Source organism: Odontesthes bonariensis, chromosome 11 (genome assembly GCF_027942865.1).
Source record: "Odontesthes bonariensis isolate fOdoBon6 chromosome 11, fOdoBon6.hap1, whole genome shotgun sequence".
NCBI classification, from domain to species: Eukaryota; Metazoa; Chordata; class Actinopteri; order Atheriniformes; family Atherinopsidae; genus Odontesthes; species Odontesthes bonariensis.
Window position 1 is genome coordinate 11083252 of NC_134516.1, and position 23924 is coordinate 11107175.

General features: G+C 42.6%; 1 protein-coding gene across 5 annotated transcripts in view; it reads right to left on the reverse strand.

Annotated features, from left to right (window-relative positions):
• Positions 1 to 886: 886 nt before the first annotated feature.
• LOC142391622 (receptor tyrosine-protein kinase erbB-4-like) overlaps positions 887 to 23924 on the reverse strand; it is a 319136-nt gene continuing 296098 nt past the window's right edge. For all 5 annotated transcript variants that reach the window (XM_075477530.1, XM_075477531.1, XM_075477529.1 and 2 more), the window contains exons 22-27: positions 20014 to 20089; positions 19722 to 19868; positions 13885 to 13982; positions 13564 to 13734; positions 10940 to 11219; positions 887 to 10094 (exon numbers count right to left, since the gene is read on the reverse strand). In XM_075477530.1, coding sequence (XP_075333645.1) covers positions 9256 to 10094; positions 10940 to 11219; positions 13564 to 13734; positions 13885 to 13982; positions 19722 to 19868; positions 20014 to 20089 — 1611 coding nt within the window. In that variant the 3' untranslated portion in view covers positions 887 to 9255. The remainder of the gene's footprint in view (positions 10095 to 10939; positions 11220 to 13563; positions 13735 to 13884; positions 13983 to 19721; positions 19869 to 20013; positions 20090 to 23924) is intronic.

Sequence of the window (23924 nt, forward strand, 5' to 3'; positions counted from 1 at the left end):
TTGCTTCTTCTGTGAGTAGAGGCATCTTAGATTAAACTATTACCCTGCGTAGAGAACTCGCATTCGATGTGAAGATCTTGGGTCTTAAAACAAGAAAATGTGCTAAAGGATACTTCCAACAGGAGAAGGTGGACTGTTTCAAAGTAATTAGTCCCGACCTTAATTCAGTCGAAAATATTTTTGAAAAGGGTTGATAGTTATTTCAGTCTGCATGCTAAATGGCAGAGTGCCTCTTATGTGCGATTTTATCGTACATACTGTGCTAAAAGGTGGTAATACAGGAAACTTCTGCGTGCCGCGCTTGAGCATGTAACAAAGTCTAAAACGAAGAGAGCTAAAGCCAAAAGTGAAACCCAAGTTTAAGATGTTCTAACAATCTCTCCATCTAAGAGAAAACAGGCCAGTTCAGGCTCAGATTTCTAATTGGTCGTCATGATCTAAGAGCGAGGACTTGATCTAAAAGCTAGCTCGCGGCCACTTTGAATGAGATGAGACTCAGTGCTTATCTATGTGGGGTTGGACATCAGAGGGCATATTTTCGGGAAATATGAGGGCAGCAGGGAGGGAGGCTGTGTGCTTTGATAGGACCATCAATACCCCAGTACATCTTCCACATGGCATGTTTGTTTGTAATTCTTGAGCGCCAATAATGCTAACCAGCACTGTGTGCACTGTTGCAGTCCCTGATGTAGCTGATTTTTTCTTGATAAAGACCGTATCATCCATACAGACAATAGATACATGTAGAGTGACAATTTTCTATGAATATTTCATGTGTGTGTGTGTGTGTGTAGACTTTTAGCCGCTAGACACACAAAATCACCACCAAAAGACCAGCACAAATACAGAATCAATCTTTATTTATATTAAATTAAAAATATACTTTTGACAGATTCATGTACCAAACATGAGGAACGGTATTTCTATGATATAAAGCTTTGGGTATGGTTTCAAAGTACTCAGAGAAGATAGTCAGCAGTGACCATGTTGGATAAAGGAGACAGGGGGAAAGGTGTTGAAAGGCAAGGAGGAGTGGTGGATGACACCTTCTTCCCAATTAATTTTTCTCGACAAGCATGCAAAGCAATTTGGAACTCAAACATAAAAACGGGTTGATTCGGGGAAGCTGTGCTCTGCCTTTCAGGAGAGAAAAAGGACGTTAGACTTGGCTCAGTAACATTTCCGGGCAGAAACTAGGCAGAAAAAGGTAACGCCGACCCCAGGTTAGTTGGCAGCACTGGTTTCAGTTTCATAAAGTGAAAAGACGTGGAGATGTGGAGGAACTTGTCGTGTGTTGATGCGGCAGGCGCGGGGGAATTGAAACAGATTCAAATGGACTGACAGCCTGCCACCATCACTTTTATAGAGCTGTACAGTGTTCACCTAAACTGAAAGATTACATGAGGACACCCACAAAGGTCCAGAACAGGGCCACTGAACAGTTTCACATGAGAAAAGGTCAACAAGCACTTTTAAAAACAAATCCCCATTAGTCCAAAGGTACACTCACATAAAGCAAATATGTACGGCTCTTTTTATACAACTTGTTATAAGCAGGAGAAAACAGTAGTTGGAGAGAAGACCAATATAAATCCAAAGCATTGCCTCCATATTTACAAATTCACCATGTTGGCCATTTCAGTGCTTTATAAAAATACTATTCACATTTGTTTTTGAAGTGTGTTAGATAAATTTTGGAGGAAATCCCAAAGATTCTGTACAGTTCCACTAATCTGGTAATTTGAACATGGAAAAAAAAACAAATGATCTCCATTTATGAGCCATGATTTGTGCAATTAAAATGAATCACAAACGTTTTGGATAATGTACAGTAGCTGTCACAGTAGTGTAAATAAGTACATCCTTAATAGTATGGATAAAACTCAATCTTAAGAAGACAATATAGTATAGGAGTACAACACACGTAGACACATACACACACACACACACACACACACACACAAAAACCCTAAAAAAATCCATGAAAAAAATTTCAGAGATAATAATTTCCAGTTTGTGCTACTAAACTCAGTAAAAAATATCAGTTTAATTCATCCTACACTCAAAGGAAATATTGTCATCGGTGAAGAAATACAAAGATGGAGGGCAGTAAAAACACTCAATTTGGGTACCATGCAAATGTAACATTTACTATACAACAGACTCAACTGCAGCCTTTGTGGAAGGTAACAGCTGAGGAAGGATTCACTTCGGTGCATGGCTACATGCCTCTGCACCTTGGCTGAGAGGAAACAGTTCATAAAAAAAGTGATTAAAAAAAAAAGAAGGAAGGAAAAGATCGGTCTCAGGCCCTGTCCACATGAACATAGGTATTTTGATAGGCTCAAATTAGTCTATGTGTTTGCACCAATCGTTCACATGCAAATGCAGTTTTGAGCACTAATGCAAAACTTTTTGGATAATACCTTTCAAGGAGAAGGATTTTTACTAACTTCAGCTATAACAGGTGTCAGACATGTTTACAAGTAATTTTTTTCCAAGTCTAAGTCAAGTCTCAAGTCTTTGTGTTCTAGTCCAAGTCAAGTCTCAAGTCTGAAATGAACGTTCTATCATTAGACACAGACCATTTGGTCTAGATAATAAGACTGCATTGCTGTTTGTTATGTACTGTATTATCAGTATATGTAATATCATTATAAACTGGAGGATCAAAATTGATCACAGCATGGTCACTTAAGAGGGCTATTTCAATCCAGTGTGAAGAAACGCCATGAAAGCTTGTTTGAAGTATATAAATGTATTTTGAAATATGTGTGCTTGCTCTGCGCCACAGGATACATGAACACACATATTAATAACTGGCTGTGTAGCCTGAACTTCTCATGCATAACATTTTTCAGCACAATTGCAGGGCATTTTTCAGGTTTTTCTTTACAGTGTCGACCTGGAATTTTATGAGGTGTCCCTGAAATAGTAAAAGTGGGTAATTTTAAAACAGCAATTCGATTAACGTGAAGTTACATCCACGTAGACTTGGCTTAGCAATTAATTCGGTAACTGTTAACCAAGGCTACTTAACCCAAGTCATTCCCAAATTCCACAGGCTGCTGCAGATAAATCAGCAACGCCGTGTACTGAACAATGAAGCTATGATCTGCATATAGTTTACACTGTTTACTTTGATTAGTTTGCTAGCGTAACCTGTCGATACGCGCTAAGTTTCCCTTTCACGTTACAAAGAGACTGACCTGTCCTTGTGTGTTTTCAGGTGCCTGATGAAGTTGGACGTAGTTGAGCCGGCATCATTTATCCTGATACCACACACTTTGCAAGTGGCCGTTTGCTTGTTTGCCGTCTGCGTGAACGCTTTAAAACCAAATGTGACAACATATGGCACAGGTCCAGATGAGCTTGACGTTGCCATGGTTACAGTAGTTTTGATATCAGTGGCTGGCTGCCCGTATGCGTGAGGCTATGCTGCTCTCAGCCTGCCATCAGCCTTGTCATACATCGAAATTTACTAAATAAAGATCAGAAACAATAATTTCAGGAAATAAAGATTGTTTACAAGTCCCAGACCTCGAGTCCAAGTCAAGTCTCAAGTCTTTTGAGGGCAAGTCTGAAGTCAAGTCTCGAGTCTTTCTTTGTGCAACTTAAGTGCGACTCGAGTCGAGTCGCATGACTCGAGTCCCCATCTCTGACAGGTGTGGACTAGAAAGTCTGGGATTTTGGCTCATAGCGTGTGCTATGGCTATATCCTTACTACGATATCTCCTTTGTCTACATGGCAATGGCAGATCTAGCTAAGATAGCTCTGGTGCTAACCTTGCTAACAGGACTTTTTACATGTTTGCACATAAATGTCCAGTTACCCTCCGTATGGACTACACTGCAACATGAAACAAAACTTCAACAACGCGGGACCAAACACCAATGTTGTCAGTTTTGGACCAGATTTGGCAAAGAATTCGGCTCAAGAATTGTGAGAGTGTTTCCCTGTGTTCAGCACTTAAAGCAATACAATGTAACTTCTCAAAAAGCCCATGGAGCTCCCCCTACAGGCTGTTCCAAGAGCAACTCTAGTCCGGTCTCTTGCTTTGTCGGCCTCTCTCTTTCTCTTCCTTGCTTCATCAGTCAACTTCTTCTTCTGTTTCTTCGGTGCCTCTGCCATGATGATCGTACTGACAATGTTGCGCTAGCTTAGCCTTATACCTGGGAGCGTGAGAGGGGTCTATTTGTTTTTGCGGTAGGTGTGCCAGAAAGCAAGTCGAAGTACTTCCGCTCAGCTCCCGGGCCGGTCCAGCAAAGTTACATAGCGCAGTTTTTCCAACTCAGACCCCCGAAGGGCATAGGAGACAGGCCAATGCTAATATTAAAACTCATTCTAGCCGCACAATTTTTTTCAAGCTGTTATTTTAAGGTAGAAATGTTACATAGTATTGCTTTAACTATCTGTGTGCACTTAGCCTTAGACCTGGTCCACACAAACATATGAAAACGCAAGAATATAACAGCGAATACCAAAACGTCACGTGCCACAAGTCTCTGGGTTTCTATGCCAACACTGCCAAGTAATAAAGATGAACTTTGAGTGACCTAAAACTGCATTAGCATGTGGATCGAAGACCATACAAAGAGCTGGGCCTTAATAACCCACATGGACAAGACCCTTAAGACTGGTGTTGCTGTGGCATTTTTTTCTTTTATAACTGCCATGAGACACACTGGGGCGAATAGGGCAGGTACCACAGCCCAACACCAAGGCAAAAATATGTTTTAACATATTAAGAGTCAGCAGACAGGAAAGAATAACTATATCCACAAAAACACATTTGTGATATTTAAAGAGAGGTAAACAAGGCATCTGGATGACATAACAATGATGAGAACTGGTTAATCTTAAGGTTCAGGTGCGTCTTTCTGTCTTCTGTCAATGAAATCAGGAGATAAGTTCACTAAAAATACAGGGCTGAGTGCCTTAGATGCTCTACGTTTCACACCACTTCTTTAAATAGTCTCAGTGAAATCTATTAGTGATTATAACGCATGTTTTTTCCTGGGTCTGCAGAATTATTTGAGGAGGATGGAACCGAGGTATATGTTCTCCTTTTTCTTTTTTATTCCCCACATCATCCTTTTTATCCCCCCTTAAAACCCAGATTTGGCAGTTGCTTCCATCGCTCAGAATAAACAAGCTCAAATGTGCCATAAATATTTAACACTGATATTAAATGCTGTCTCTATTTCATAGAATTAGAGCTCTAAAAGGGACTACAAAATACTCCTTCATCTATTAATCATGATATCATCAAAGCGGCATTATAAATACTGTTTGAAGCAAACAAAAAAAAAACACGGAAATGAGGACATTCTTGAAGCTGGTCAGCACCACCTCGAATGTGTTCTTGTCTTCAACTCTTGGCAGCAGTATCTTCCTCAGACCTCTTCCTCAGCTTTTGCCTTCTGAAGTGTTAAACATCCAGATATACCAGTTTTTTGCAAGGAAGGCTGGAAATACTCTTTTTCTACCCGCGCCTCTGATCAAAGTGCTCCATAGGGAGGAAAAACATATACAGCTTTATATGTGCATAGACAAACACTTTCCGACACGCTGCAATACATGATATAAATAACCAAAACAAGAAAACAGCTCAGCTCTCCCCGCAGCAGAATGATGAAAAGATGTTGGAACAATGACACAGCAATATCGATGATCAACAAATAAAGACCAGTAAATGTCGCCCTTGTTAAAGGTTCAGGGAGATATTGCAACTGGACCTTTGAGATAAACCAACATTACAAAAGTTTTGACTCCTAAACTTGTTTTTTCACACCCGCGGGTTGCTCTGTATGGCTTGTCGGGAAGAAAGAATGGCTGTAAAACCAGTGCTTCTGGCAGCATGGCACGGCAGTTTGCCTGCAGAGGCATCAGAAGTGAAGGCTGCAAATATTCTGTGGGCAAACTCTACTTGTGCTAATTCAAATTCTGTGTCTGTGAAAGTACAAAGGAACAAGTTACACCAGCTAAGAAAAAGCAATGACGGGACTCGATATTTGGTACATTCATCAATATGATTAACGAGCCTTTTTACTGGAGGTGCGGATCAACCCTGTCCCCAAAAACTTTGTGAACGCAGTATAGCGCCTTTTGGTTATCCTAATTGTTGTGTGAATTCAAAACGCACGACTTTGCTCAGGAGGTTTAGGCTTGATCCAAATCAAAATTAGATGCACGAACTGCCCAGCTTTGATTTGAAAAAAGGTGGGCTCGGCTTGGTTTTTAGCCAATTGGTGGTTCGGCTAGTTTTTTTTCTTTAAAAAAAAAAAAAAAAAGTTACGGCTAAAACTATGGCCAGAGCTGGAGAAGAACAAGTTTTTCACTGAAATACACCGTGACGACATCATAAAAAAATAAGCCAACTAACTGAGTGACACACACTGATGTCAGATGCATGACTGCCTATCAACCAATCAATATCGAACACAGGGAACAGACAGAACACTTGAGGGACGACAATGGCTGGCGTTATGTTGTGAAATTATTAAGAATGCCTACATACATATTATTAGATAACATATGTTATTAGATAACAGAACCAAATTTAAACATAAAATTCATGCAATGTAACAACAAATCTTGGTTTTTGGTGTGAATCTTCAGGTAAGAAAAGGTCATGGGTCAACAAAAGGACTGACTGGAGTTGGTCAAACACTGTGGTCAAAATGCTGATGTAGTTACTGCAAACCTCTTCTGGACTCAGCCTTTCCTTAACATCAGACATATGATGATGATGCGTACTCAAAACCATGAAATGCTTCATGAAAGTAGTTGCTATGGTCAGCTACTGGTTGGTAGAGAAACAATACAGTTCAGTATTAAAGACTTTTCCTCATTACGTTGATTGAAACAGTCTGTGCATTATTTTATCTCACTCAAAATAAATGATCAAGAAATTAAGGTGGCGTTTTACCAACTCGTACCATCTGCTACTCCAAAACAATTCAGTAACAGTCACTGACAGTTAGAGCAGCCAAAGTGAAACTGGTTGCACGGGTGGAATCAACTTTAAGTTCAAAGTCAATATAATGACAAAAATAATGACAATGCACACTGGTCGTTATGTGTAAAATGAAATGATAAAAGTCAAATAAAAAAGGTGATCCAGCTGAAGATGTTAGGTGATACTCAAAATGTTTAGCTGTCAATCTATAAAACTGCCAAATGAGGCTCAAATGATGCACAAAAGCTTGCACCTAATCTAGATCAGAGTTTTGTTTCCGTCAGAATAAGCCTCGCTCTCATCGGCATCTTTTAAAAGTCCGTATACTTACATTTATGTGATTTCGGGCTAAAATGACGGATAATTCCTTATTGCTACATCCAAAACAGCCTCGGTGTTTGTGAGGTTTATCAAGCCTTCAAAAATGAAGCGACGTGGTTGCTTGGAAAAAAACTTGGATATTTGTGTGTTCTCTCATGTCTCTATTTTCAGAGGATAGCCCAGATTTCGAATAAACTTCCAACTTTAACCAAGAAAAAAGAGTTTTCTGAAGGGCTGGGAGTTGAGATTGCAAAAAAAAACTTATCAAGCTGTCAAGCCTGTCATTTTAACCTGTAAATTGCCACTAATAACCTAAAAATTTAAATTTCATTGTAATGTCTGTAAGAGTATAGATGTGGTGGAAAAGAAAATTCGGGTAATGAACAACTGTACCCATTTCCTGCGATATCAGTCGTTGAATCTTGCTCACATATGCCGCTATGTCGCTACTCTCCAAAAATGTACTTGAGATCAAAAAAACGTAGTTGATTTTTCTTTCTCATTTGGCGCAGATGGGGGCCACTCCATGAGTTTTTGATCCAAGCTTGATTCGTCTTCTGCTTAAGAGCGACCGCAGACCAAAAGCTTTGTCGAGTCTGCTGTTAGTTAACAGAGATAATGAACGTCTTTAGCTATCGAGCCCACTGATCACTGATTTTTAAAAAAGAAAAAAGATATCCCGACGGGGTCAAGCCGACTTCATAATATGTGAACATACACACCCACACTCATCCCAATCGCACTGACATAAAACACCCACATAAAAAGTAGTCTGCTTTACTGTGCTCTGCTGGTGCTGCCTTCTTCATTCCTTGAGGTCTTCATTAGTCGGCTTGTGTGAACCTTTCCTCAGCTCTCTGTAGTCATTTCTTCTCTCTCTTCTTTTAAGCTCTACTGCTTAATGGATGATCTTGACACTTTATTTAGCTGTACACAGCCATTTCCATAAAGATAGTTGCTCATCAATTAAGAGTCACGGTCTAAATGGGAAAACCAGTGTATAAAAGTCGAACGTTCAGCACCAAATCCGGTGCTTATCAAAGTATTAACAGTGTATTTTTATGTTAGACCCTTTCACCTGGAAAAGCTGTTTTTTGATCAGCCTTTCCAAGCAGACAGCAGTCAAGTGAAAAATAACAAGACTATAGTTGCCCTGCATCTTTTCAGACAACGTACAGAGTCTGTGGTTGAACTACAAATGCCACAGAAGAAAACGCTGTAGTTCCGGCCATCACAGTATCGTAGTTACAGTAGAAGGATGAAATGGATTTCCCGGATTTGATGAAAAGAATTTAAGAATAAATGGATCCTACAGGTTAAAAAAGAAAAAGGAAAAAAAAGAATATGATGGATGAGTGCTCCATCCAATGACTGAACATAAACTTGGTCTTCTTTTCCTCCATAATTACCATTCTTCACGTCACTCCAATATCATTCGCAAAGCCAGACATCTAACAAACTGAATTTGTTCTATCGGTTTGCTCGTTTACATAAACCCTCTGCAGAATATTGCTCATCCTCAGACTTCTATGCTGGAGAACAAGAAAAGAAAAAAAAATTAAAGTATTTGTTCCTCTCACAAATCTGACACTGAAGTGGCTGGCAGTGAGTTCAGGTTCCCAAAGATGAATCCAATGTGTTCGAGAGTCGTGCGCCTGCCTTGGTGCGAACAACAAGACCCAGAGCGCTCACAGCTGTGTTCTCTGTCCTCCGCCCAAAACTGCCATATACTCCACGCTCTCGGAGAGTTGGAGCAGAGTCTCTATCTACAGAACAGAAAATGGACCGGACTGGATATAGTGAAGATGTCTGAGTTGGTTTCTGCTTGTCCACCTCTCTTGGATGTTGCTACAGCAGATGGCGCATTTTTCTGGAACGAGAGTGGGTGGCTTTGGTTGCCGGCCTCTGATGGTGGAATCAAGAAGAATGTCAGGGTTGTCGAGGGGGGGGTGGAGTAAGATCGGGGGACAATCTAGACCACAGTGTTTCGCTGCCTGTAAGGTGGAGGCGGCAAGACAGTGCCGGACTTCAGGGCAAACTCAGACATGTATTCGGGGTTCTCAGCTACCGCCGGTCGTATGTGTCCGTTCTGTTTATAGAAGAGCTTGGCGTTGGTGGAGCCTCCCTGGGCTGCATCTGGGGCCACCTGGATAGATGATTTGGGAGGCAAGCTGTGCTGCCAGTATTCAGGATTGTCAAAGGTTACCTTCAGCTTCTTCCCGCTGGCTTTACCTGACGTGTGCCCTCCGTGCTTCAGCATGCTCGCAGGGTGTGAGATGGCGTGGCTCTGGTAGGCCGGCAAACTGCCATGCCCGATGGTGGCTGAAGTGCACAGGGCACCTGATTGGCTCACCTGGACTTGGGCAGTAGTTCCTGTTTGGCTCTGAGATAGGGAGCCGCCGCCTGGGTTGCCAGGTTGTCCTGCAGGTTTAATGGTGTGGTGGGCGTGGAGGATGTGAGTCGCTGGACCGTGGAGGCAGGGCACACCAGACGGAGATGGCTGGGCTGTGGGGAGGGGGAAGTGGGGCAGGCTGGTCTGGATGGTAAGTGGGAGGTGGGGGCCTGGGGTTGAAGCCGAGATGGAAGAAGGAGGGTGGATGGGTAATGGCAGACCGTTTCTCCTCAGGGCTTCCAGGCCTAACTCAGCGGAGCTGTGGAAGGTGTTGAGGTAGAGGGGCTCGTTGATGTACTCATCCTCTCCTTTTGGCTGGCTGTTGGGTGTGCTGTGGTAGCCCGGGTTGTCCAAGGCATGGACCTCACCGTTTTTACGTCGTGAGACAAAGGGGTTCTCCTCAATTGGATTCAGATACTCTGCAGCACGGGCCAGAGAAGGAAAAAGGGTAGGGATTAGAGGACGAAGTGCAAAGGAGTCTATGAGAGACAATCAGAAGAAAAATCAACAGAAATCAAATCAACAGCAGAGTAAACAAAGTGAATGGAAATTGAAAGAGAGTAAGAGAAAGAGATCATTGGCTAATGAGGAGATGAGATGGTAATGGTGATAATGGCAGCCACTGAGGACCAGATGGGAAACATGCCAGCAGTTCTTTGGCAGTGGAAGCTCCATCTGCCTCGGGTGAAAGTGCCAGCAAATGACCCCTTCTTCACTGCTTCCAAGCGCTATAATGGTGGGGTGTGAAACCTATTGATTTTTTTCCCCACTCTTCAGCTCCTCGACATTGCATCAGATGCACTTTGCCGCAGGCTTTGTTATATTTAGAGCTGCTCACAAATCAAAGATGGTAGCTCAGAAGCTGGGCTGATGGAGTGAAATACGATCAAAGGCAAAACATGACTCTGGAGTAGTAGCTGGCATAAACTGCTGTCGATGGAAACTCAGCAGGAGTATTAATCAATGGCAGCGAAATGAAATGAACAAGCAAAACGACAGGCAGACAATACTACAAAAGATTGCATTGAGTGTGTGAATGAGCAAAGACGAGACAGAACAGACGGTGCAAGAGACGAGAGTGTGCCTGTCTTGTATAAAGTTTTGCATCTGCCTGAGTCACATGGTTGTGTCTGTGTTTGACATGTCAATAAAAATGAATGCACAATTTTCAACTGGACTTATTTCCCCACTATAACAAAGGCTTATAATGTGCGTTCTGTAAAATATCCTAACGTAACTTGACTGTTTTGTGTTCTTAGACTACCTGAGGAGCTCTTGTCCTTCATTGGCGTCATGTAGCCGTCCTCATCAGTGTCCCCTCTGGACGCTCTCTCCCCCAGGAAGATGGTAGGGTCAGCGCTGTACCTCTGGGCTCCGCTGTCTTCCCCTCCAGCTTGGCTCAGGCTCTTCTTATGCAGGCTTCCGTTACAGCGCTGGTTCTCCAGGGCGGGAACCGGGCCACCTGTGGCTTCCTGGTTCACAGAGGCTTGGGCGAGGGCTCCTTCCTCTGGGTTCGGACCACCATCTCGATAGCCAAACTGGTTCTGTGTTAAAGGGACGAGTTGAGAGGATGAGACGAAGTTTTTGTTAATCTTGTGCCCTCTCCTCCTTTTTTGAAGTAAAATCCTCAGGTAAAGTTTTGCTGGTCTAGTCATCAGTCTTAAGAGACTCTGAGAGGCAGTCAGGCGAATCTATGATTCAAACACCTGAGCCTCAAAAAAAGAACAAAAATCCCCATAATAAAACACAAAACATGACACGTGAACTAAAGGCTTCTCATGGTGCTGTGCTCACTTGCCCATGGGCTATGTAATCCAGGCCAGCTCTTCTGCACTCTCGCCAACTGCTAGCGCTAAAGCAGCAATTACAGGAAGCGGAGCAACAAAACACAACAGGAAAAGAAAAGACAAAGGAAACATCCCGGGGTTATATCTCTCCACCTCCTCCTACAGTCCAACCTCCATTGCAATCAGCCTCCCCCTCCACCAACTTCTCACTTCATCCCTTCTTCAAAGCTAGTCATTATCTGCTCCTCTTTTCAAGTATGAGCGCGTGAGAGCGAGTCAACACAGATAACTGTCTCCATCGGACTGCATTTGCAGACCCGCAGCCTGAATAACTAAATTCCCCTGACAAAAAATGGCCAGTAGCGTTTAACAATGAGTTCCCTCCCTGTCTGAGCATTAGGGGAAATTTATCTGCATAATCAAAAGGCTGATGGGCTTCTTTGCCCTAAACACGCCGGACCTCAGGTGGATTATGCTGTGTGTTGTTTTTTTTTGGGGAGACGGACGAACAAAGAGCCTCTTGCAAGACAAATTTGTACAAGATGCAAAGCAATGGGCCAGCATCACAGGACGAATGCTGCAGAGCAAACGGCCTGCACTCATTGCCTATAAGGCTCAAGCCTTTTAAAAGGGCAGCTGTTATTTGCTTCTAAAGCGCTAAGTCATGAAACTTGGGGCCTGCAGAGCGAGCACATAAAAAGTCCAGGTTTACCATTAGCAAAAGAAAATCATCCGTGCAGTGAAAGTTCTTAACAGCCTCGAGCACTTAGAGAAGACAGCGATTTGGGGCCGTTTAAGACAAGAAGAAGGGAAGAATTGAGTCAAATCAGTAAAACCAAAAGGTCTTTTAATGGTGATTTTAAAAAGTTGCTCTATCAAAATGCTTTAATTTCAGGTATTTGTTTGCCATTTCCTGTTTAATTTCAAACTGTTGTGAACAGTTAGTTTGTTCCTCCGCGCCTCTTCTGTGTGATTTACCGTGTTTATACTTTTACACTTTTCTCAAAGGATCTCTGATTAACATCCTGTGCAAGACACTCCAGAACACTCTCAGATGTTCTTTGTCCAGACTCTGAAAGGTCAGAATGAACCTACTTAATATTAGGTAGGTGGTCATAATGTTGTGCCTTACTGATGCAAGATAAATTTTAGATTTTAAATCCACAGTAAATTCACAGCACTTCATTAAATTGTAAGGTTATGAAACACCATCACTTGTCTTAGGGTCCGTTTATACTAATCTGTTTCTATATCGTTTCTATCGTGGATGCACTGTCCATTTACATTAAAATACTGGAATACGACTTCATAGGTGGAAGGATTCAAAGACGCCGGAGCCCACATAAGCATTCGCATACGATGCTGATTTTTAGCAGTTGTAAACGGTGAGAAACGGGGATCCGCAGTGCTGAGCTCTATACTGCGGACGTACTCCTCCCTGATTCGCTAGGCTGGTATCGTTGGTCATGTGACTTGAGTGCTGGGAAACTAAAAACAAACAGGCGTGCTTCACTTCAGTTACACACTTCCTTTCTATTCGTGTCATCGAGAAGAATATGGAAATCATGGACAACCACGATCAGCATGGGAGCCTGCTCCATGTCCTACTGCTGGTAGTACGCTGTGCACAACAATAGGTGGCAAGGAGGCGCCAGATTCAACAAGCTTTTATGATGAGAACCCAGCCACTGCAGCAACGCAAGCCGTACATGGAGCGCCGCTTTTGGGTTAGACCGGGAAGAAGCAGCGCATGGTGGGACAATTTCGTGGACCAAGTTGTTGTCGCCGAAGAATAAATAATAAAGAATAATAAATAATAAAGCAAGGGCAATCATGTGATGTGATGGCTGATTAGTCATGTGACTAGCGAATCAGTCGATCCCCGTTTGTGTGTAAATGTAAATAGTTTGCAAGACGCCGACACGAAGAAAGGTTGAAATGAATTAATGTAAACAGAGCCTTAAAGAGCCCTCGTTATTGGTGTAACCGTACTTCACAGCTAATTGTGAGACCAGGCTGGAGGACGGGTGATGTTTGCATGTTTTTATCTTAGAAAACCTAGAGTCGCAACATCTTTGTGTGTGTAGAAACAGCGTCTTACTCTGTTAGAGTCAACTCGAGGCCTGGCTGTGCACGACGGAGGAGCCGCATTGAAACCTCGAGGCACCAGATACTCCTCAGCATCCATCAAGTCATCAAGGTCCTCTTCATCCAGCAGGCTCTGGAAGAACTTGCTGTCGTTGGGGCTGGGCAGCTTCATCCGGTCGTCTCCCTGAATCATAATTCATATTTGTTTAATCCAGAAGGCAGTGTTTCACACAACTGCATCAGACTATGTTTGGCTGCCGTAGCATGCGACTAGCTGCACAGAGAAGTCTCATTAAAGAGTGCCCTGGCAGACAGCCTGTTGAGGAGGACACACCTGGATGACCAGGTATCGCTGGGGGTCTCGCGCCATTCTGCAGAACTCAGCAGCTAACTCCTTGAACTTCGGCCTGCTGTCTGCATCAATCATCCAGCCTGAGGAAAAGAACAGAGAGGGATGTGGGAAAGGAAGGTGGAAAAGAGAAAAATAGATAGATATACAGATGCATAATGGCCTGAAAGAAGAGATTTTTCCTCATTCTCTGCCACCTTCAGTTTAACCTTCTTCAGATTTTTTTGCTATCGTCTCAAAAAGAGAAAATATCCTCTGTTGCACTTGCAGTTCATTCCGTTTCATTCATCCCCACTCGCTACTCTGCATGAATACGTAGAGAAAAAAAGCTTTTTTACTTTATTTTAAGCCAGTGATTGACAGCCAATGGCCTTCACATAGGACATCACTTTCACACTTTGCACTTGTATGCTCTCAAGGAAGTGTGCAAGTTCTTCAAATCACCCAATAAAATGAGTTTCATTTGATCCTTTATCATGTTAACCTGCATTTAGCCAAAGAATGCTGCCTGGGCAACAACGCTATTCATTTCAATAAAGTTTGCTTTACTAAAATAAAGAGTGCTTTGCTCATGGGAAAACTTTGAGATAGTTCTAATGGAGAAGTAAAGTGTTTTTCTTTTCAGTCCAGAGTCTACGCTCCTCTCCCTCGGGCTGCGAACCCCCTGAAGGCAAAGTGAAACAGCGGGTGGTGTCTCGGCTCAGATTAGACTAACTCAGCTGCTGGTTTCAGTGTCTACACCTCTATTACAGATTTTACAAGGCTGATGAATAAAGTGGGGCCTGTAGTAAATCTCATGGGGGGGGGGGGGGGGGGGGACAAAGACTGTAATTGTTTCTCTTCACTTTATTTTACCAGTTATATGTGACTAGCTTAATGCTTTCCCTGTTGACCTCCCTTTCATTCTAAAGCTAGCCTCATTTAGATAAACCCTTTCTTTTGTCATTCCTCCTGTCTGACTTTGTGCTGCTCATCTCATTTCCACTTGTAGCGCCCCATGCAGGCCCATTACCCAAATGAGGTGCAATTACTCCGGCAATCAAACTCTATTTCATCTTTATTGGGGTGGCGCTGAGGCGGCGGGGCACGCAGTGTGACGGCACACCAAATCACAAACAACGGCTCTCAGTCAACATCCAATTACAATTCATGTGGCTGTTTGCTGAGCTTCCCCTCTGGCTTCTGAATGGACAGCCCGACCTGCCTGCTTCTTTCTGGCTCAGCGTTCCAACTTGTTATGGTTTTCATTTGATCATTTAGTGTCCGCCCGACCTAAGTCCTCCATTTAGTTAGCAAATATTGCTGAAGGTGGTGTGGTATTCTGATACCGTGCAAAAGTTTGCTTCCAAAGAACCAGACTTTTTTTTCTTGGAATCTTTTCAAGTGATCTTGAAAAGGGAAATAGCTGTCTGGGCTCTCTAAAGGTGATTGAAAGTTTTTCTTTGGGAAATTGGCTCCTCCCCACCACTAATTTTCAGTCCTGTCCTTTTACCTGACGTTTTTTTTTGTTTTTCTTTTGTTTGTTTGTTCGTGAAGCTACTTAAACACTCGTCTTTGAATCATTCAAGCATAAGAAAGGCTCAAGGGATGAACCCCTGTTGTGGTTGTTGTGAACCAGTTTTAAATGGTATCTTCAGGGCACTTTGTTGCCAGCAGCCTGTTGCAAAGACACACCATTTGTCCCCATTTCTTTCGAGGCATCCAATAAAGATGCCAAAGATAACACGGTTTGACTGACACAAAATAGTATTTTGGCACCAACAAGGTGACTCTCGGGGAGCTATTAGCTGAAAACCAAAATCACAACATGTAGCTGAGTGTCAAAAAATAAATAAAAATGACGAAACTGTACAAGTGGAGGACAAAATAAGAAGCGGCATCTGATGATGTCCCTAAGAAAATCCAGCAAAGACCTGACACAGGACCTAAAGAGAGGCATTTGGACATCACTGAAGGGGCGTGGGATGATCTTGACGGAGAACGGAACAAATGGCAGCCGACATCCAACGAAGAGCTTTGGAACGGCCTTCAAGAAGCCCGGAGAACTATTCCCGACGACGACAAAAAACTTACAAGACAGACTGTCTAAGAGGGGTTCAGGCTGTGCTGATGGATAAAGGTGGTCGTACCTTGGATGACTGCAATTGGAGAATTTGTGGCATTTCAAAGAAAAAAGCACACCCACACTTTTAGCAAAGTAAGGGAACCCCTCAACATCAGCATTTATAATATCATTGCCCAGACACGTCTTGACAGATCTGCATAGCACATAAAAATTATCTTTCTCCTCCAGGGTGAAAGAAAGAAGAAGTTGGCGGTATTATTAGACTAAAACGCTGCAGGGCTTTCAGGGTTTGCTTCAATGCTGTCAAAAGGCATTGGAATCTATTAGATATCATGACATTTTAGTACGATCACCATCTTTATCATGGGAATATGTTTTGATTTAAAGCTCTGAGCAGGATCACATTATTTTCTTTCAACACATTTGGCATTTAAGCCCTCTGCAGAGTGAATCCCAATGAGTGCCACAGGTTTAAATTCATAGTGCCACAAGAGGCCAGGGTTAAGAGCTACATTTATTATACCGACACAGTAATTGTGCAATAAAAGACAAGACGATTAACAAGAGTCCGAACCGCGTAAGCAGTTGTTTTTATGAGATTTTCAGGGAACAGATAACTGAGTGACAGAACAGTCACTCCACTGTAGGTTAAGACAAGTTGAAGCGATGACCAGACTGGTGTGAGGAAAACGAGCCAAGAAGCTAATAGCTGGCACAACTCAATGCCTGTTTTTGGCTTACACGCCTGGACTGTTTCCTGGAAATATGGGAGGGTGGATCCCACGGTAACCCCCTCGTGCGAGCATTGTGGGAGGAGGTGGAAGATGGGAGGAAAAAGGAGAGAGTTGATCTCTTTGGGTGTTTTGCACAAGCTGGAGGGAGAGTTTGGGTGAATTGGATAGTCCAGACGGAAGGCTGACGTCAACGAGGATCGGGGCAGAGTCCCTGGTGTGGACTGGGCCAGCAAACCAGCAACTTATCGCGGTTTTCGTGACATCACAGTTCGATCTTTGCCAGCTCATTATATCTCAACTTCTCTGTCAGCCTTGGAATGTAGCCCCAGAGTTGCGATAACATCTCATGGGGTGAATAATAAAATATGAACTCTTATTAAACTACAACTCATCCGTATCACCTGAAGCTGAGCGGCAGCAGAGGATAAACATGATTTGAAAATGAAAAGAAAAGAAAACGAAAAAAGAGCTCCACAACACTGGAATAATGCTCTTTATGAATGTGCTTAATGCTACAACCTGTGGTTTAGGCCTCGGGTACTACCTTTATTCACACATTTTTACACGATATGTCCACAGTGTGAATCAAAACCACCGGGAGATGCAAGCATCACAGCAAATGTGTTTACCGTGCCAGCATCAAGGTTTCAGCATGTAAAATTTCAGCAAATGCACTTCGACTTCGTGACAAATTGTTTGAAAAATATGAACCAAAAATGAACACTCACATCGAGTAAAGCTAACGACAAGTGGATTCTTCGTTGAAGAGTTTGCCATTTTGCAACGTCATCCTCAACAAGCAGCAAAAGTAGGGTTAAACTCTGTAGCGAACACATCTAACATGCTTCTCATAGAAATCTCATTTCAAGTTCTTAAACGACATGGAAAGCTAACAGGCCCTTGTGTACAATGCAAATAAAAACAGTATTTAAGGATTTCAAAATTATTTAAAACCAGTATGAAACTAAAAATAGTCTTTCCACAAGATATCAAATATTTTAACAATCAAAGAAAAACTTTTTCTCTCTAAAAAAATAAAATAAATCGCTACGAATTTGCAGATTTCATCACCAACGCAGCATAATATCATTTAAAGACCCGGAGAATCCAGAGAAATCGCTGTTTACAAGAAAACCAATACTGAATTTTGCTGAAGCCCCTCTGGGACACGATGCAGCCTGTAAGACTGAGCTGCTCATCAGTCCGTCCAACACAACATCAACAGAAAACTTGCCTCTTCAACTGTCTCCCCAATAAAGGCTGCAAGAAGATTGGGTGTGGGGATTCATAAACATTTGTGTTTTTTTCTGGTTGTGTCGCAGCTGTCTCTTGGTGGTGTTGCTTTGTAGTTTTTTACGACGAAAGATAAATCGGGCCGTGTGGCGCTCAGTATACGACCCGCGCCTCGGTTCAGGCCACAGTTATCATAGTTATCAGGCCTCAGCTGGTCTCTCAGCACGCGCAGTGAAACTCCGACAGGCTGTCAGGAACGTGGCACCTCGTCTGGTGTGTGATCAATCAAAAAAGGGGACCATGTCACTCCACTTCACACTGACCTTTACTGACTAATAAGGCAGCCGGAATCAAATTCATCGCTCGCCTAAGTGACTGCAAACTCGGCACTGAGGTATTTAAACTCCCTCCTACATGTTTATGATCCTTCTCAATCATTGCATTGCTCTTGTTTTGGAATAACATCGCTATGCACAAAGTAATCCAGACTGTTCTTATACATGGATCCATGATGGTGATGCTCTCAGAACGCAGTGGGGTCCTTCTGTACCTTCAAGAAATCTTGTGACGACTCGTCCCTTCTGAAAACCTTCTTTGTCCCCTTGGACACACCTAACCCGCACTTTACCCGCAACTTCTGCACCTGCTCAATCGTGCTCTCACATTTAAAACGATTCAAACTGATTTTTGCACCCAATTTATCTTACAGAGATTCGTCGTGAGCACAGTTCGTCGCTGTCCCCGCCACCGAAGTTAAAACTCCACTTATGCAAAGTCAGTACCACTTCCTTAAGTCTCTGCTACAACAGTTGCTTGGCAACCTACAACTCCCAGACACAGGTCCAGCACGTGTAATCCCAACTAATCACTTTTGCACTTTCGCATGGATTACTCAAGATACAATGTTTTAATTAGTGATCTTTAGAGGTGCCGACAGCCAGACTTTATATTTATACCACGCTAATCTGGTCCACTGCTGACACCGGCTGCATATTGAGCAAACGGTTTCTCTGATCTGACTTCAGAGCAAAAGAGTGACAGTGTTATTCAATTTCAAGACCAAAAATGGATGTTCGGATGTTCAGATGTTCTATAGAACACACATTAATCCTGTGAAAACCACAATGATCTCTTTTTACTGTAAACGTCAGCCTTTTACATATATAAGAGGATAGACCTTAAAGTTCTGATGCTGGTCTATAAAGCTCTGAATGGTCTAGGACCAAAATACATCAGTGACCTCCTGACCCAGTATGAACCTTCCAGACCCCTCAGGTCATCTGGATCCGGTCTTTTATCAGTTCCCAGAGTCAGAACCAGATATGGAGAAGCTGCATTCAGCTTCTATGCTCCACATGTCTGGAACAAACTCCCAGAAAGCCTCAGATCAGCTGAAACACTAAGTGTATTCAAGTCCAGATTGAAGACACACCTATTTTCAGCTGCATCTGAAATTTGAATAAAGCTCCAAATCTGAAGCTTGAGTTTCAAAACTTAATCACATATTAACTACTGATTTTATCTGATTCTACCTATTGTTCTTATTCCTTTCTTTTTTTGTTTAAAACTTAAATCATGCTTTTTATTTCTAATGTTTTAATGTATCTGTAAACCACTTTGAATCGCCTTGTAGTTGAATTGTGCTGTACAAATAAACTTGCCTTGCCTTGCCTTATGTGCCGTCGAGTACAAGCTGAGTACTACCAGCCTCGTAAACGTTATATAAAACATCAAATGGTTGGTTGTATGTATGTTGGTTTATGGAGGTGAGCTGTAATGCATTTTCTCACATTTGACCATGACCATGTAAACGTCGATGGTACAAATGGGCGGCTGGGGAAGGCGCTCCCCCTTCTCCAAGATGTCGGGGATTTCTCGCGTGGGGATGCCGTCGTACGGTTTCCCTCCGAATGTCATCAGCTCCCAGATGGTCACTCCTGGGTGAAGAAGGATAAAAAAAAAAAACAACAACACAGGAAGAGAGAGATGGAGAGGTGAGACGGAAAATAAGGCAAGCGGGCGGACAACAGGATTTCGGGTCAGTGACTTTGTGGGAAGACACGGAGTAGATTGAGTACTCACCATAGCTCCACACGTCACTCTGATGGGTGAACTTCCTGTAGTGGATGCACTCCAGAGCCATCCACTTAATAGGCATCTGAGGAGACACATACAGATGCATTCAAAATGGAAATTTCAAATTTTTTCTTGAGCCACCCCTCAGACTTGTAGTCTTATTAGTCTTAGCCTTTCAAAATGTTTCTTTGGGCACCGGCTGCTTTTTCACTCACTTCTTTTGTTGACTATAAAACTATGAAAATGTCCAAAGATAACACGGCCTAAAACTGTATTTCTGCACCGACAAGGTGAGTCCTGAGACAGGACCCGAGAGACGCATCGGGTGGTCATATCAAAACACGACTTCCAAGCTCATTTCAGTTCCATAAACTCCTTTTCTCCTTATTCCCTGTAGTTTCATACACACTGGCACGAGCTTCGATACATCACAACGCATATTTCTGGTTTTCCTGGCAAAACATGAAGAAAAGAGGGGTGACTCAGTAATGTTTGCGCAGTATCGTGTTAGCCACAAATTGCAAAGCATTTTTCCCTTTTGCTCAACAGGATTCCTGTCTGTGAGGTACAAAAGAGCTAACCGTGCTTTCATCCAATTTTTTTTCTTTCTTCAGTATTAGTCATGCCTCGTGATGGATTCTATTCACTTTAGCCCTGAAATAAGCAATCGTAAAGGAGCTCTGTAAGGTACCAAATAAGACTCCTTTTTTTTGTTGCAATTTGTCTCGCATTATCTCAGCAGCATGTAAGTTTAGAGCCGCCTGGGTGTAAAATACCGATAACGGCGGGTCTTTTAACATTCCGGACAAGGACAAAGAAACACGTATCCTAGCTGCAATGTGGTTCCATTAGCGAAGGTAGAGGTGTTTTGAGCTGTGCACTGCGCGAGTCAAGTATACATGCGAGCGCACACGGGCACAAACATGCACAGGTGTCGGTCATTTCCAACCCCCCCCCACCCCTTTGTAGAGAGACCGACACACAAGCGCACACACCCTCGCTCTTTAGGGAAATGAACAGGAAGGGAGGAAATGATATGCTTCAGGTTGGAATGGCACCTCCACTTTCATCTGTGTTGATTTATCTCCCACGGCGCGTCTATTTTTACGGCATACATGCAGATGTGCTGACAACAGCTCTCATTTATCAAGGCATCAGTGAATACCAACATGGAGTCAATCACTCAGAAGGCTGCTTCCAACTCGCCTGGGTTATGAAAATGATCCCCCCCCCCCACCTCCTCACTCCTTTTTTCGTCAGAGATAACCGCTCCGAATAGAGATGCAGCGGCTACCTTCGGGCCTCCAGCTGAATAGATGTGGCAATGAACAAGCCAATTTAATAAAGGGAGTTGATCAGAACAATTTGCATAGCAAGTCTCAAGCGGGGAACAGCGAAGGGGCTTCTGATTAATGTAGTCCCCGAACAAAACAAACTGGCTGGAACTGTGGTTGCGTTATTAGTTTGGATGAAGTGTTCGTCATTGTTTGTTTGACCTGAAATTGTTAAAAACTGCAGTGGACTGATAGAAAAACTACTTTTCTTCTTGATTATCTTTTTCTTTTCACAATCAAAGAGTTGTCACCTCAGTTATTTACAAAGCAATGAGCATGAAAAAAATCTGCACCCCCCCCCCCGTGCAGGCTAAATTCAAAATTGAAATCTCAAGTGGTGTTTCAGTTTTTACAAAGGTCCCCATCCATATTTAAATAACTGAAATGAAATAGAAAAACAGCAACAATTCTTCTTCTTCCTCTTTGGTTGAGAGTATCACAATTAATTTCTAGTATCTCTGCCAACGTCCCTCTGCTCAATTCGCCTCCGGCTCTCCATCATCGCGTCTCATAGTTCAGCCGTTATCATTTTTCTGTTTCTGTTTCACTGAACAAGCAGAAAAACAGCTATTTGATTGCTGATTGTAAATACTACCTGTTAAGCTACGTGAAAAGTCATTTCTGCACTGCTTCACAAAGAGATGTCAGGGAAATCGTTATGTCGTGTTGCTTCTTGTGTGCTCAAAGTTGTCTGACAGAAAGAAACACAGGGGCGCGCAGGTGAATTTTAAACGGAGTGCTCAGACAGAGGGACAAAGGTGACAGAAAAGTTGTCACTTTACTGCCACACATACTCACGGGTCTCAATTCTGCTTTTTTTTTAACGTGAGAAATATTGACTAAAAGAGAGAAATATACCCTCTAAAATGTGCCTATTTGTCTTGACACAATCTAAAGCGAAAATATGTCAGTCTCAAGATCAAGTCCTGATTTGTTTCTGTCATTTCCTCATGCTAACGTGGACCAAAACAAGAGCAATCGGAGGTAAAGGGTGAAAATAAGAAGAAAGAGAAAAACGATTTTTGAAATCTCCTCGACAATATGCCATTCACATCAGATAATAGAACACGAATCAAATGTTTAAAGGGAGACATTTTACGATGCCATGAGAAATAGTAGCACATCCTTAATCGGATGGCAGCACCAGATCTTAAAAAAGTGGAGAGGGGGCAGCAAGCCTGGAAAAGAAAGTGATCCTAAAAAGTTGGAGGAACAATGCAACTAATTAGGTCAGTGACTTGATTGGGTATAAAAAGTGCACCTTAGACAAGGGGCGGAGTTAGGCAATCTGCAAATGAACTATTCCATCATCTACAGTACGTAATAAGGGACACAGCTGAAAATCAAAAATGGATGCCCGTGATCGCTGAGCCTTCAGGCAACGCTGCCTTAAAAATAGGCTTGATACTAGGGATGTCCCCATCAGGTTTTTTTGCCCCCGAGTCCGAGTCATTTGATTTTGAGTATCTGCCGATACCGAGTCCCGATCCAATACTTCTACAGCAGATTAAAAAAATAAAGAACAGATCCAGGATGTCCCTGATTTTTTTAAAAATACTTCCACACCGCAGACATTCGCGCCCCCAGCTTCAAGAGTGTTCTGCTTCGCTTTACGGCACGCAGCAAAGTGACGTCATGCCGCATGCGTTGTTCCTGTGTGGAGTTGAGACGGTCTGACTCTGTACCACGACATAACAGTAAATACTAAGCTGTTATTTTTTCCCATTTGTTTTGAAATATTATAGCTCTGATAAAAAAAACAAAGAGAATAAATAAATACATACATATATATCCAATCCCTGATCGGGATGTAATGTGCTATTCCGATAGAGTCTGAAACAACGTAATCGACCCCGATTTCCTATCACGTGATCGGATCGGGGCATCCCTACTTGATACTGTCATGAAATCAATCCATTGCCCGTGAACACAGTTCCCCCATGCAATCAAAAAATGCAGGCGAAAGCTCTGTCCTGAAAGAAGAAGCTATCTGTGACCATGACCCCGAAATGCCACCGTCTCCCACCAACTGTAAACATTTAGTCAATCTCGAAAATGCAAAACAGACAAAGAGAACATTCCATTCACAGAGGTACAGCAACTGGACACCTCAGTTCCCAGATGTGACTGTTCAGGAGATTTACAAATCATCGAACTCTACATTTCACAAGAGGTTGTGTGTAATAACGGCTATTTGTCGTGAAATGCAAAAAAACAAAAACTGGGAAACTTTGGATCCTGCCATTCTTAACCAAGCAGTTTGAAATGTCGAATCCAAACCAGTGACCAGAACCTAACCAAATTATTTTGATTATTTAAGCCTAACCAAACACAAAAGTTGCTAACTCAATTTGCAAACTAAGAAAACACTGGACTGGACAGGACAGAAACTCTGATCTCCTCACTGTTACCTACTATTTGCAATAGAAAGTAGCTAAAGTCTACAAAAACAAAATAATAATTTGCTATATGTCACAAGATGACATTATACGCAAATCAGCATATTCACGATGTCATCATGTCGCATTTGCATTCTGCATTGTGGCGGCCTCTTACATCTTTTTTTGTCTCTGCCTTTGCAGA